The sequence below is a fragment of the Mauremys mutica genome, chromosome 6 (genome assembly GCF_020497125.1).
Source record: "Mauremys mutica isolate MM-2020 ecotype Southern chromosome 6, ASM2049712v1, whole genome shotgun sequence".
Taxonomy (NCBI): domain Eukaryota; kingdom Metazoa; phylum Chordata; order Testudines; family Geoemydidae; genus Mauremys; species Mauremys mutica.
The window spans coordinates 102,002,003-102,016,043 of record NC_059077.1 but is presented as its reverse complement, the minus strand read 5'-3'; the positions used below and the strand labels follow the sequence as shown (position 1 = coordinate 102,016,043).

The 14,041-nt window shown below is 44.3% G+C and overlaps 1 protein-coding gene across 5 annotated transcripts in view; it reads left to right on the top strand.

Annotated features, from left to right (window-relative positions):
• Window positions 1-14,041, top strand: part of CCDC171 (coiled-coil domain containing 171) — a 204,713-nt gene that overhangs the window by 10,087 nt on the left and 180,585 nt on the right. For all 5 annotated transcript variants that reach the window (XM_045021612.1, XM_045021613.1, XM_045021616.1 and 2 more), the window contains 3 exons: window positions 4,134-4,272; window positions 6,248-6,422; window positions 12,814-13,004. In XM_045021612.1, coding sequence (XP_044877547.1) covers window positions 4,134-4,272; window positions 6,248-6,422; window positions 12,814-13,004 — 505 coding nt within the window. The remainder of the gene's footprint in view (window positions 1-4,133; window positions 4,273-6,247; window positions 6,423-12,813; window positions 13,005-14,041) is intronic.

The window sequence follows — 14,041 nt, the reverse complement described above, 5'->3', positions numbered from 1 at the left end:
TGTAAAATATTAGCAAGTCTTGTGTGTTGGACACTCTGCCATTGTTGTTGTGATTTATTGCATAGCTGAGGCATATGCTCTTCTGTATCTGCACAACTTCTCCTGTTACTCTATTTATTTAAAAAAAAATCCATTTCAGTGTTAATAGGTTGTTTGACTTCATTACACTTTTTGGCTTCCGCCGCTCTTCGGTGGTCAGCGGCCACCCCCTCCACCCACCAGGCGGAGCCGGTAGTGTGGCCCTGCCCCGACTGCAGAGGATGGGCCGTTTCTCCTCGGCTTGTTCGCGCCACTCTCCCGCGGTCAGCGGCCACCCCACCCCTATCCCCACCCCCGAGGCGGAGCCGGTAGCGCGGCCCTGCCCCAGCTGCAGAGGACGGGCCACTTCTCAGCTTACAGCGGCGGGGACAAGACGAGGAGGAGTGGCCCGTCCTCTGCAGCTGGGGCAGGGCTGCGCTACCGGCTCCTGCCTTAGGGGTGGAGGGTGGCTGCTGACCATGGGAGAGCGGTGGGGCCATGTTCCCCACTTAGCCGGCTCCCTGCCCCGCCGCACTCGGCGGCAGAACAACAGGATCCAGCCCAGGACGCTGCTTGAGGTATGAGCTGGGGCCCCAGCATTATGCCGCCCCATATATTTTGCCGCCCTAGGCACCTGCTTGTTTAGCTGGTGACTAGAGCCGCCCCTGAGGGGAATAGCTCTACTATTTCTCTTCTTCGCCTTACAAATCTCTTGGCTACTTATTCATCTCCACTCTTCACCATCTCAGGGCACTTTACACTCCTCACACCAGTACATAGAGTACATACACTGCATAGCCCCTAGCTGGGTATAAGCAGCAGTATAGACAGCAAATCACTGCTTAGGTGAGTAAAGACACAGCAGAACTTACGCTATGTACCCTACACAGCTCTCTACGCACCCAAGCAGAGCCTCCCACTACGTTTAGCAGTGTAGTGTCATGCTATCTTAGCCTTTTCCCTGCAGCACGAGGGAAAGTCTGCGAGACACATACCCTACATGTTGCTGCTGCCATGAGAGAGCTTCAGAAGTGCAGGGTACTTCACGTGCTGTTCTTCATAACTCCTCTGTATGTGCCATGGTTACTTCACTTTGAAACAGTATACATGGGTAATAATGCAGCCTGATGTTCCTGCTCTTGACAGCCTTGTCTTAATGCTTCATTTGGATTATATTCACTGGATTATAGTCTTTGGGGGCAGGAATGAATGATTCCCTGATACAGACTGGGGCCTCTAGCACTGTTGTAATACAATTAATGGCTCTTTGTACACACACCGATGATTCCACTGACCCCTTGTGGTAGAGTGAGCCTCTACAGCACCCCCTTGTGGCAGTATTGAGTCTGCCTCACATTCCCCTTTCCCAGGGAAACTCTCCTAACAGTTTTCTCTCTCTCTCTCGGCACCCCCCAGCAAGGTGCTAGTTACAAACTTAGAGAACAGTCTCAAATGCAACATAAAAAGGGCCTTCTGCCTCCTGGTTCAGCTCATTTATTTCCTGCTCTCCTACAGAGGTCCAACTCATAAGGCTTTTTCCATCAGGAGGTGTCTCCCTTCTTCCGGGACCTGTCACAGGAGCCAGCATTTCTCATCCAAGTGCTCTATCTGAGAGTTATCCTTCTCTAGGGCCTACCATCTCCCACCAGAGGTCTTGCAGCCTTTGTAGAAATCCCATGACCCAAATCCAGCTGGGCCTAATAATTAAACAAGGCCATCTGATCTGCTTCACATCAGGATCAGCTGGGGAGGGGATTTGTGAGGGGGAAGGTGATCCATCACGGGTGAGCCTGAGCCTGACTTGCCTTAAAGGCCTTTGACACCCCTTTTGTAAGATTTCTGCTGGATTCACATCCGTCAGTATTTGCTATAAAATCATTCTCCTCATCTTCAAAGCTCTTAGAGCTATGCTGTTATCTAACTTGTTCCCTTCTTTCCCTTTATGACATACTTTTTTAGCTTCCTATATTTTCTGGTCTCCTCTCAGTCCCACACTCCCTCTTTCTCTTAGTTGGAGGCTGATCCCTTGTGCTGCTGCCCCAGAGATGGTCTGCCTCCCTACCATCTCTGATTTCCCCCCCCATCCATTTTAGAAACATCAAAAGCCCAATTGTTCTATGCTGCCTACAGCCATGGAGGTTTTGCAGTGTTCCTCCCAGTAGCTCTCACTAATTCTAGCCCTCCATACCGCTATCTGATTTTCCTCCACACTCCTAGCTTATTGTAATGGCTGTGAAATGTGAGATATTTGTGTATAATACATTATATTTTAAGTTATTTCATTTTTAGCTACATTATGAATTTCTTGTCACTGTGCTTTTGCCTCAACTATTTTTTACCTCCTCCTCTCTGTTGATTCCTTTGGGGATAGCTCCCATAGTAACACTATATAGCTGTTGTGGTTCTGTTGCACTGAATCCAGGTGCAGTTTTGCAAATGTTCATTATCTCCCATATTTATTAAGTACCGTACATTTCACCCAGAGGAATAATTATCTGTGACACAAGCAATTGGCCTGATTTCTTATAAAAACAATGGACACTGTGATATGAAAGTAGCCACAGTATAAATATTGGATCTTAAAATATATATGGGACACTGTCAAGACAATTAGATGCTTAAAATAATAGATTTTTGCCTAAATTACTAGTAACACCTGGAAACAATTAAAGTTGACAACATTTTAAAAAACAAACGTAGTGTTTAGCTATTATGCTGGGTTTTTTTTTCTTCATGTTATCAGATTGGACAGCAACGTTAGACCAGTAAATATCTCTCTCTTGTTCTCATTCACTGGAAACTGTAGTAGTGTTTGGTAAATAGGATAATGTTTATTTTTATATTTAAAATTACAGCAGTTTTTGGTAATATTTTTAATACTTTGTTTAGGCCAAAATACACAAAACATCAGTGTTGCTAATTGTATGGAAAATCATGCAAACTTTTGTAGGTCACTTAAGGTTGCCAACTTCCTAATCGTACAAACCCCAACACCCCTTCCCTGCAGCCCCGCCCTTGCCCTGCCCCTTCTCCAAGGCCCCGCCCCTGCTTGCTCCAACCCCCTTCCTCCGTCGCTCACTCTCCCCTACCCTCACTCACTTTCACTGGGCTGAGGTTGGGGTACAGGAGGGGGGTGAGGGCTCCGGTTGGGGGTGCGCGATCTGGGATGGGGCCGGGGATGAGAGGTTACGGGTGCGGGAGAGGGCTCTGGACTGGGGCAGGTGGTTGGAGTGCGGGGGCGGGAGGGTATGGGCTCCTGCTGGGGGTGTGTGGTCAGGGTGAGGGGTTTGGGGTGCAGGAGGTGGTTCAGGGTTGGGGTGTTGGGGGTGTGTGTGGGGGGGGGCTCCGGGAGGGAGTTTGGGTGCGGGAGGAGACTCTGGGCAGGGTTGTGGGTGCGGGGTCTTAGCGGCGCTTATCACCTTTCCTGGAAGCAGCTGCCAGGTCCTTGCGGCTCCTAGACACATGGGCAGCCAGGGAAGCGCCGCTTGCTTCCCTCGCGCCTGCAGGCGCCACCCCCACAGCTCCCATTGGTTGCAGTACGCGGCCAATGGGAGCTGTGGAGCTGGCATTCAGGGCAAGGGCAGTGCACAGAGCCTCCCTGGCCACCTATGCATGTAGGGGATGCAAGGACCCGGTGGCCACTTCCAGGAGCTGCACGGAACTAGGGAAGGCAGGGAGGCTGCCTTAGCCCCAGGCCACTGTTGTGCTGCAGACCAGACTTTTAACAGTCTGATCGGCTGTGGCAACCAGAGCCGCCAGGGTCCCTTTTTGACTGGGTGTTTTTGTGGGAATGCAAGTATGCAAAATATCCCCTCCCCCCCTTTAAAAGGAAGAGTCACAGAAAGGAATGATGGTTGCAAATGTGTGGTGTAGTATGATAGAGGAAGGTGCATGATGTAACAAACATTTTATAGTTGGTGATATAGTATTGTATGGTAAACAGAAAAATAAGTTTGAATCTCAGTGAAACAAAATAACGGAGATCTGCTGGACATCTTTTTAAAATGGTAGGGTTTATGCCTTTGCAGTGTCCTAAGATTTAATCAAATCAGTAACAACGAAAGTTGATATAATCAGGGAAGCAATGATAGTTAAAATATACTTCTGTTTTGCAGCCTACACTGTATCCAGAGTGAGTTGAGGCTACTGCAAAATAGTAGTCAGTTAGAGCTGGATGTTACTGAAGATCTGAGAAGGAAACTTCATCAAGCCAAAAAAGAAAAACTGGACATAACCACTAAACATAACCAAGATGTAAGTTTTTATTCCTAGAAAAAAAAATCAATGTTTTTAATTAAAATACTCTTAGCACTACTGCCTGCACTTTAGAGACTTCACTGACTTATTTAAAAAAAAAAGTCAAAGGAAATTGCATAGTGGTGCCCACTTCATGTCTCTTGAACATTTGACCCTGATTCTGCATGTGCTGACAGTCTCACTGATTTCAGAGGACTTGTGTGTGTGTGTGTGTGTGTGCGCGCGCAGGGGCTTACATGTCAGTCTTGCAATGAACTCCATGTGGGTAAGTGAGGAAATCTTATTTAACCAGTAAGGGATCACTCCTTTCTCTCCTCCTCAAACCCCCTTGCTGTGTGGTAGTGCTGGTCTGCTCTGTTTTGTGCTTTGCTAGTAGTGCAAGCAAAGTGAATTGTGGAGACCTGATGGTGCGTGATCCTGAAACATGAGGTTTGAGCCATGCACCCAGAAAACATGTACACCTGAAGCAGGGTCATGCTGACAGGTTTCAGACTATCCACACCATTCAGCTTGCTCCCAGTACCATCCCTCTCTTTCAAGTTTAAATGGTACGATTATCTACTGTAGATAAGGCTTTGGCCAGATCAGTGCAACCTGGTGAAATTAGAAGCACCTGTGCAACAAAATTACCACAATAGAATGAAATGCTGACTACATGAATTGTTGTTTTGTATGAAAATGCATCCTGAAGAAAATCCTTACTGGGATCAGAGGAAATTGTTATTTACCTATATCAACAAACCCTGTATGGAATGTTTCACTTTATTTAATAACGGCTCTGACAACAGCTGTAATGGGTAGTAATAAGTGTCATCGAATGAAGTGTCACTTTCCAGGTGGATGAGGGTAGAGGATTGCTGCTTCCAATAATTCACTGACTGGGATTGCTTAATAGTATACATGATTACAAGATACAACTCAAGTCAGTCTTCTTAATAAGCTATTTGTTATTTTGCAGGCTATTAGAATTTGAATGCAGGTTATGTTTTTAATCCAGCTGGAAGTCAATTGTAACTTAATTTACAAAAATCTCCAAATTGCTTGCAACTGCTCAGCTTGTGTAGTTTTGTAATTCCACATAACTAATATTTTAATAATAAAGTGTATAGAAGAATATTATGATGTTTGTCAACTTACTTGCATGTGCTATTTAATGAATATTTCCTTTTAGTGATTTCACTTTTATCGTATCTTAAAATCTTATGCTTGAAAAATGTTTTACAATCTAAGTATTGAAATAAAGGAACAGTAGAGAAATTGAGAAGATTTAAAAAAAAAATCTATTAAAATGAACTTGAACATCAAGCTTAGCAGTATAAAGCATGTATATTAAAAAGTAAACTTGACAGTCAGTATAGAAACAATGGTAATCAACTTTGGACCCGTCTACACTAAAAAAAGTTTTCTAAAAGTGTCCCACTATTGCTATCACTTAGTTCAGCCCCACAAATGGTCAAAATGTAGGGAATCCTAGTAAACATGTTAGCAGCTGCCAGAGGTCTGTTGGTTGATTAGCCTGAGAAGTTTGTGCTACTTTTTTGAAAACCTTGGTGATGGCTAGCAACCCATCTATTTTGGGGCTCCCAATGTTGCTAATGCTAGTATAGGTGAAGTGGTGTCAGGGATGGTGGGAAGTGTTTGCAAAATTTCCCCAGTGTTCATGAGTATATCCCCTGCCTCCCAAACTTTTTTTGCAAAATATCTCAGTATGAAAGGAATTCCAAGGTCCTGGGTGCACTAGGTGGTGAACCATATTTCAAAACTGAGCTTGAATTTGGATCTGTTCCAGCTAAAATATATTTCAAGTACAGCTTGGCTGAACATTTTACGCCTCCTCCCCATGGTCACTACCAATCTGACCTGGGAAAAAAAAATCCCTCTCTTTATTAGTGTTTCTTTGAAAAGTTAATACACAAGTTTTATAATTAATGATAGATACATTAATAGTTTCTAAAACTGATTCCTCTTCTAGCTGTCCAACTATGAAAGCCAGATTGCTAGGTTGCGATCTGAAGTTGAGAAAGGAGAGGCCATTCGACAAAGTCTGGAGTATGAACTTGTCATTGCCAGAAAAGATGCTGGTCTTGAAAGATACTCCGCAGAGGAAAAATTATGTGAAGCTAGCAATCGATTTCAGCAGCTGCAAGGTATGTTTCAAAAACTTTAAACACCCAACAGTGACTAAGTTGGTTAGTCCAGAGCCTCTGTATTATGAGTCAAGCAGACAACTGGGATGCAGTGACTTAATTTGGTTCTTTAGTCGTCACTGGTTTGGGTTGGTTTGGTTTTAGCTTTATCTTATATTTCCAGCCTCCTCTCCAACTCCCTTTGTGAAACTATCCTGGATATCCCATTGCCAAATTAAAATCAACATACTAAAACTCCCATCTCCTCTTCTTCAGCTCTCCATTCCCCACTCACGACCAACTCTTCTCTTGATCTATCCTTTATATCACAGTCAAATTCCACTATCATCCTTGTTGTCCAGGTACATAACCTTGGTGGTATTTGACTCCTTTGTCCTTCTCTCCCCACATCTAGGTTGTTACTATATTTTGTAGTTCTTCCTTTCTTCTCCATTTCTATTGTAGAAACCTTTGCCCATGCCTGGTCACTTCTCATCTGGTCATTTCTCTGGTCTACATGTATCTCATTTTTAACTCTTATAAAACTGCTTCTCTTTCTTCCCTGCAACTCTAATAATGAGTTACAGTTCTGGTAAAGCTCCTCCAAGTAAATACAACAACTTGATGAGTTCTCTAAGTTTCAGCATGCTAGGCCTGTGTGCTGTAAGCTGCCTGAACCTGAATAGGCTACAGAGTGGCCTAGAGCATACTTCCTAAGCACAGGCTGTCACCCCTTCACGGAAGTGGGACCTCACAGTGCTCCTGCCCTAATCTCCCAGAACTAGTGCTGACCCCTCCATGGGCCATCCAGTACCTTAAGCACTCCCAGAGCTCCAAGTTTGTGGGCACCATAGGTTACAGTTTACTTGTCCAGTGACACCTAATAGTCAAAGTATACAACACACAGACATCGTAAGAGGTTCTAAAACCAATCACTCTTTACTTTAGAGAGCACAAGATATATACATATTTAGACAAAACAATGAAGTGCCTTTTTATATTTCCCTTTCTCAGTTTCCTCACCACTTTTGAGATGTTCTTTGGGATTAAGTCAGAGTCTTTTAAGGAGTCTAGGGTTCTTTCTCTCCCCTTCCCACCTGCACATGGCTTCACTTCTGGAATATGGAGTCTAGACTAGCCATCGTTAGCATCCTCATCTTCTTCTCCCACCACCCCCTTTTAAATGGCTGATGGGAGATTTTTTTTTATTACCTCCTGTCCCCTTTGCCAAGTGACCCATTGATCAGCTTCATCCGATGACCATAGTCTCCCAGCAATTGATCCATTCCTTAGTTACCAGCCCACCTGGAGTTCAGACTTGAAAAACTGGTTTGCTCTGGGCGATAGCCATTGTAACAGGGTGCACTCACCTCCTGCTGGCTATCTTGGGAATTAGCTCTGCATGTTAGTGCACCCTCTTCAGGTAGTGCTTCACTACTGTCACTCCTGCTCTAGGACCCATGCATCTCCAAGGGCTGCAGCATCCTCTTCAGCAACACCTCCCTCCGGCCATGCCACACACTGTCCTCCCCCACCCCCTTCCGGGGGACCTGCAGTCCGCTGTTCAGCCACTTTCCTTAGTGGCTACTGCAGCTAATAATTCCTTGTGGCCCCAGCATCCTCTTTGCCCTTACCTCAGGCCTCCACCTGCAAACCTGTCTCTCGCTCCCCTGGTCCCTGCTCTGTCCAGGGGGCTGGCAGGTCTCTCAGCCCTCCAGAGACACAGTCTTTACTTCTTGGGCTTCCAGCAGAGAACTGCCTTCCTCTGTCCTGCAGCTCCCTTTTTACATGTGCCTGCTTGGCCCTGATTGGGTTCTCCCTTCAGCCTTCTCTGATTGGCTGCCTCCTGCACAGCCTCCCTAAGGCTCTGTTAATCCCTTAGAGCCCAGTGTGGGGCAGACGCCCCATCACAGCCATCTTTTTGTCTGAGTGCTCTATATCAGGGGTTCTCAACCTTTTGCTTTCTGAGGCCCCCTCATCATGCTATAAAAACTCCATGTTCTGCCTGCCACGACAACTGTTTTTCTGCATATAAAAGCCCCCTAACACTGGCCCTGGTAGCAAACAGGGAAGTTGCCCAGGGCCCCGCACCACAGGGGGCTCCCACGAAGTTACATTGCTCAGGCTTCAGCTTCAGCCCCGAGTGATGGGGTTCAGGGCCCTGGGCTTCAAACCCATGCAGTGGGGCTTTCGCTTTCCATCCTGAGCCTCAGTGAGTCTAATGCTGGCCCTGCTTGGCAGACCCCCTGAAGCCCATTCACGGGCCTGCACAGCGCCCCGGACCCCTGGTTGAGAACCACTGCTCTATTTGAATGGCTCATCATCAAGATTTAGCTCCATTTTTAGCCTGGTGTAACCACCACTTGAAATTTCATCCAGAAATGGAGGTAAAAAACAGCAGAGAAAACAGAGACTAGCTGTACCATCAAAATGGAGTTTGTAATTTGATATAGATACACCCAGAGTTCATAATATCAAACATCCTCTGTATATACATTTCCCAAAGCAGCACATAACACTGCTCTCTTTGAATCTTTCTTCTGACTTCTGCAAGAAGTTTAAGCTTCTTCTGCTCAGTCTACCTCTCAGCTGTCATTTTCAACTTCTTTTTCTCCCATTCTTTATTCTCCTTCCATGCAACATTCCTTACATTACAAGTAACCTGCAAAGTTTTTTTTTTTAGAAATGAGTTTTGTGCTCTTTTTCTATACTTGTAACGTGTGAAGGAGGATTGAGAATGGTGTTTGCGTGTTGTTTTTAATGAAGCTTTTTTCTACTTGTCTTTTATGTGGTCTAATATACTTTGAAAGACTGAGTGGATGAGTGGAGAACTGGTAGGTTTATGACTGAAAAGAGAAGTGATTTGTTTTTGTTAAAAAACACCACCTTTTTAGTTTAAAAAGTTAGGATAAAATATATCTATGTTAAGGATTCAACAACCCCACTCATTCAATTAAGGATCTAGAATGCTCTTAATACATATTTTTGAGTTTTCCAAGAAAGAGCACTGGATTTGACATGGCAATTACCTTAGAAATACCAGCCAAGTTGATCTTCTACTTCCTTGAAATAATTAAAAATCCTTTGGCTTTCAGGGATGCCATATACATTGTAAGGAGAAGGGGTGGGGGGCACAAATTCAATATGGTTTCTTTTGCAAGCTATCATTAAACACTGCAAGTTAAAGACTTAGTTGTTAGTTTCCTATTTATAGAAATGTTCTCTATGTTCCTTCCTATACCTACTAATCAGCATTCTTTGAAATATCAGCTTTACAGCATCTCCTATTTAATCATTGAACATTGTAAGACACAGTCTACCCAAAGTGCCAGCTGTCAAAATCTTGTTTTGTGACTTATTTCTAGGTTTAAGGAACTAATTAGCTGATGAAAAGAGTCAAATCAGGATTATGTTGCTTCTCTGTTCTCTATCAGTTTATGGCTTAACATTCATTCTCCCCAGGGGTTTGGAACCTTCTCTAGTCTTGTCTTGGTTGCTTTCTGCTTTAATGGCCAACATCTCAGTGGTTTGCTGCTTTATTAGATGGGCCCCTCTGTGAGCTTGCAGTCTTCTTAAGATTGCCAAGTGTCTGGTTTTTGACAGGAACACCCAGTCGACAAGGGACCGTGGCAGCTCCGGCCAACACCGTTAACCGAGCCGTTAAAAATCTGGTTGCACCCCAAAAATGATGACATGTCCCTTTGCTCCTAGGTGGAGGCTCAGCCGGGGGGGCTCCATGCGCTACCCCTTTGCCCTGAGTGCCGGCTCTTCAGCTCCCATTGGCTGGGAATCGTGGCCAATGGGAGCTGCAGGGGCGGCACTTGTGGGCAGAGGCAGCACATAGAGCCACCTGGCCGCACCTCCACCTAGGAGCCGAGAGACATGTCACCATCTCCAGGAGCTGCCTGAAGTAAGTGCCGCCCGCACCCTACACCCCCTCCCTTACCTCAATCTCTTGCCCCAGCCCTGAGCCCCGTCCCACACCTAAATTCCCTCCCGGAGCCCACACCCCAAACACCCTCCTGCACCCCAACACACTACCCCAATTCTGAACCCTCTCCTTCATTCCAAAGCCATTGGCCCCAGCCCAGAGTCTCCCCTCCTGTACTCCAAACGCCTCATCCCCAGTCCTACCCCAGAGTCCACCCCTCCACCCCCTGTCTCAGCGTGGAGCCCCCTCCCACACTCTGAACTCCTTGGCCCTAGTCTGGAGCCTCATCCTGCACCTCAAACCCCTCATCCCTGGCCCCACCCAGAGCCCTCATCCCCCGCCCGTGCCCCAACCCCTTGTCTGAGTCCCCTCCCACACCCTGAACTCCTCATTTCTGGCCCTACCCTGGAGCCCACATCCTCAGCCAGAGCCCTCACAGCCCCCCCCCATCTCAACCACCAGCCCCAGTCCAGTGAAAATGAGCCAGTGAGCGAGGGTGGTGGGGAGTGAGCAACAGAGGGAGGGGGGGATGGAGTGAGCAGGGGGAGGGGCCTCAGAGAAGGGAAGACACCCCAGGGAAGGGGCGTGAAGGGGGTGGGGCAAGGGTATTTGGTTTTGGGCGATTAGAAAGTTGGCAACCCTAAGTCTTCTCCAGTCTTTCCTATGGATTCTCCTTTCTCCTCTGGCAACCTTTGGTTTGTGCCATTCATGATCTTTTCACCTTAGTTTATCCTGTCTGTAACCTTTTTTAGAAAATCTTTTCTTTTGCACTTTTAAAATTTAGAAGAAAGCAGAAAATGATAGTGGAAGGGAGGAACTTGTGAAGATCTCTGTATCTGAACGTTGTGCTCACCTCTCAGTACCACAGTGTGCATTAAGTAAAATGAGAAACTGAAATAATGTAAAGTTCGCTTAATATGAAATCCACATCTGAAAAATGAACCACTACTTCGTAGCTGATCAGCCATATACATAAAATAGTAATAGTAACATGGGTTTCAACAAACCATACTGACAGCGTCTTTAGTTTAGTTTAGGGCAGGAGTACAAACACAGATACATACAATCTTGACTCTTAGGAAATCCCATGCAGGATATGATGGTATATTATATCATGTAGGTTGAGCTTCCTTTAACAACAGAGAGTTTCTTTAGAAAATGTATTCCTTTTCCGTCCAGTCTAACTTATATTTCAGGATCTTCAATAGCTCCTGCACATGCATACCCCAGTGCGAATCTTCACTGAAGTCACTGAGGCTCTGGGTCAGTGTAAAGGGGCCCAATCACTTGCATGCAGTTGTAGTGTTGGGGTCAAAATGTTTCCTGCAGAATAAGAAGATTTTTAAAGAGGCTAAATTAGGACAGGGAAGACTGCATACGGGGCAACAAAGAAGCTCAGAATAATTTAGGATTTTTTTTTTAAGTGGGTTAAAATTTAGTCAGGTAGAAGAGTTGGGTCCTGTGATGGGATTTTAAGAAAATCAAGTGAAATATAGAGAGTCTATTCACAGTTATGGGAAGGGAGAGAGATCTATTATACCCAATGTGAAGGGGCTGGAGAAAGAGACAGAAGAAAGTCTGGTATTCAGAGAGTATATAAAATTGTTAGAAAAGGGTGTTGAGATTAGTTAAGGGAATTGATCCTTCGATTAATTTTATACTGGATTTTGAACTAAATGAGAAACTAATTAAGATTTGGGGATACAGAGACTATGTGTTCTCCCTATTGGACATAGTGATCTTTAGAGAGCTGGGAATTACAGTAGTTGGAGACAGGAGAAGGCAGTATGAATCATGGTTGAAAGGAAGAGTGCTAGAGTATTGGGCGGGGCAGTGTTACAGTTATACATGTGACAGAAGGCAGATGTGGTGAATTCCTAGCTTCTAGATGGTATGTAATGGATACCGGGATGCCCAATTTAGAAGGGAGATATAGTTGGTAGAGCTTTCGTCGAAGGATACTCTTATATGTTAGCAGACTATCAATATTGAACTGGGTTGAAGGAAGTTAAGGTGAAGACAGGAGTTGAAGCTGAAGAAAGAAAGCCAAGTAAAAAGACATAGTGAAGGAGATACAAAAAGTTATATCTGTCTACAAGCGATACCCAGAACAAAACATAGAACTCAGTTGGGCAAGGGGAATGAACTATATGGAAATTTGAAGTTAACTACTCCATGTTTCAGTCTCTTTTTACAAATGGAGGTAATTCTTAACTATTCCTAGAGGTGTTGTGAGGTTCAATTTATTAAAGTCTGTAAAGCATTTTGAGATCTCTGTATGAAAGATGCTACAGAACTTCAAAATATTGATGATATTGCTACAGTATAGATCAAAAGTAATTTACAGGTCCGGAATCATTACTATTCTGACCCTTTTTCTGTTATATGCTTAAAGGATCAGAATATATAGGCGAGCTAACTCTGGTTTTACCTTCTTTAAAAAAATAACTTAACAGATGATGTTTCTCTTTTAAATAATAGCCATGAATGCAGAGCTTCAGCAGAAATTGGCTGAGACTGAGAAAGTGTTTCATATTTCTCAGCAGAATTGGAAGGAACAGCAGCAAAGACTTACAAATGACTTAGAGGAGAAAGATAACATCCTCAAGACCTGTAATAGTGAATATGAGTTACTTCTGAAGGAGAGGACTAAACTGGAAAACGTTATACAGGTATAATGTTTAAATACAAGTAATGAACGGGGTGACGTAATAATGTCTGGACTTTTATCTGTGCGTGAATAATTTCTTTCTGAACAAAAGAAACAATTCAGACAACGTTCCATAGAATGTGAAATATTTCAGCATAGGCTTACAAAAGTACAATCTTTCTTCCTTTTGAGGGTTATACTGTAGCAATATACAACTCCCGAGTCACTGATTCTTATATAAAAATGTCTCCAAAGTTACTTACACAATTCATTTTTTTAAAAGTATCTGGCCTGTATGAAATGGTGAGAAGCTCCACTGGTGGTTACAGTGGAAACACTAATGTAGAGAGGGCTCGAGTTAGTTGCTGGTGATCTAAACACTCAGAGCAGGATGACACAGTGGTTAAGACACTGATGCCTTTCAGTGCCTTGTCTATGTTGGCATTTCTGCAGGTGGTGGTTAACTGCTGGTGTCAAAATGTCCTGCCATTTGGCAAAAACGCCTCGTACATCAAGACAGATTGTCAGGATTCTTCTTATATTGCAGTTGCATGCTGCTCTTCAAATAAGTCTTTGCATTAATTTGTATTCCAAAACAACAACAAAATATGTTAAAATGGAGTTAAGATTGAGAGTATGTATAAGCGATGTAAGGGTAAAAAAAAAAAAAAACAAGGATGTAATTATTCCATACCCAGTCAGCTCCTGCACATGTATACCCCCAGTGCGAATATGGGGAAATGAAACCCTGGAAATGAAAATTTAAGGTTATGCTTAACAGATATCCAAACACAAATGAAAATACACAATTAAGGCACCCGAACAACTTTATTGTGCCCTGTGGTGACATCTTGCAACTGTGCAACAGGGTACATCTACATTTGAACTGGAGCTGTGAGTCCCAGCTTGTGTAGATATACCAGCATTAGGTCTTCTCAAGCTAGTGCACTAAAAATAGCAGTGTAGCTGGGGTAACAGGGGTGGCAGCTCAGCTAAATCATATCTCCCAGTTCAAATGTAGACATGCCTGATAATTAAGGCATTTTAGTGTTTGTGGTC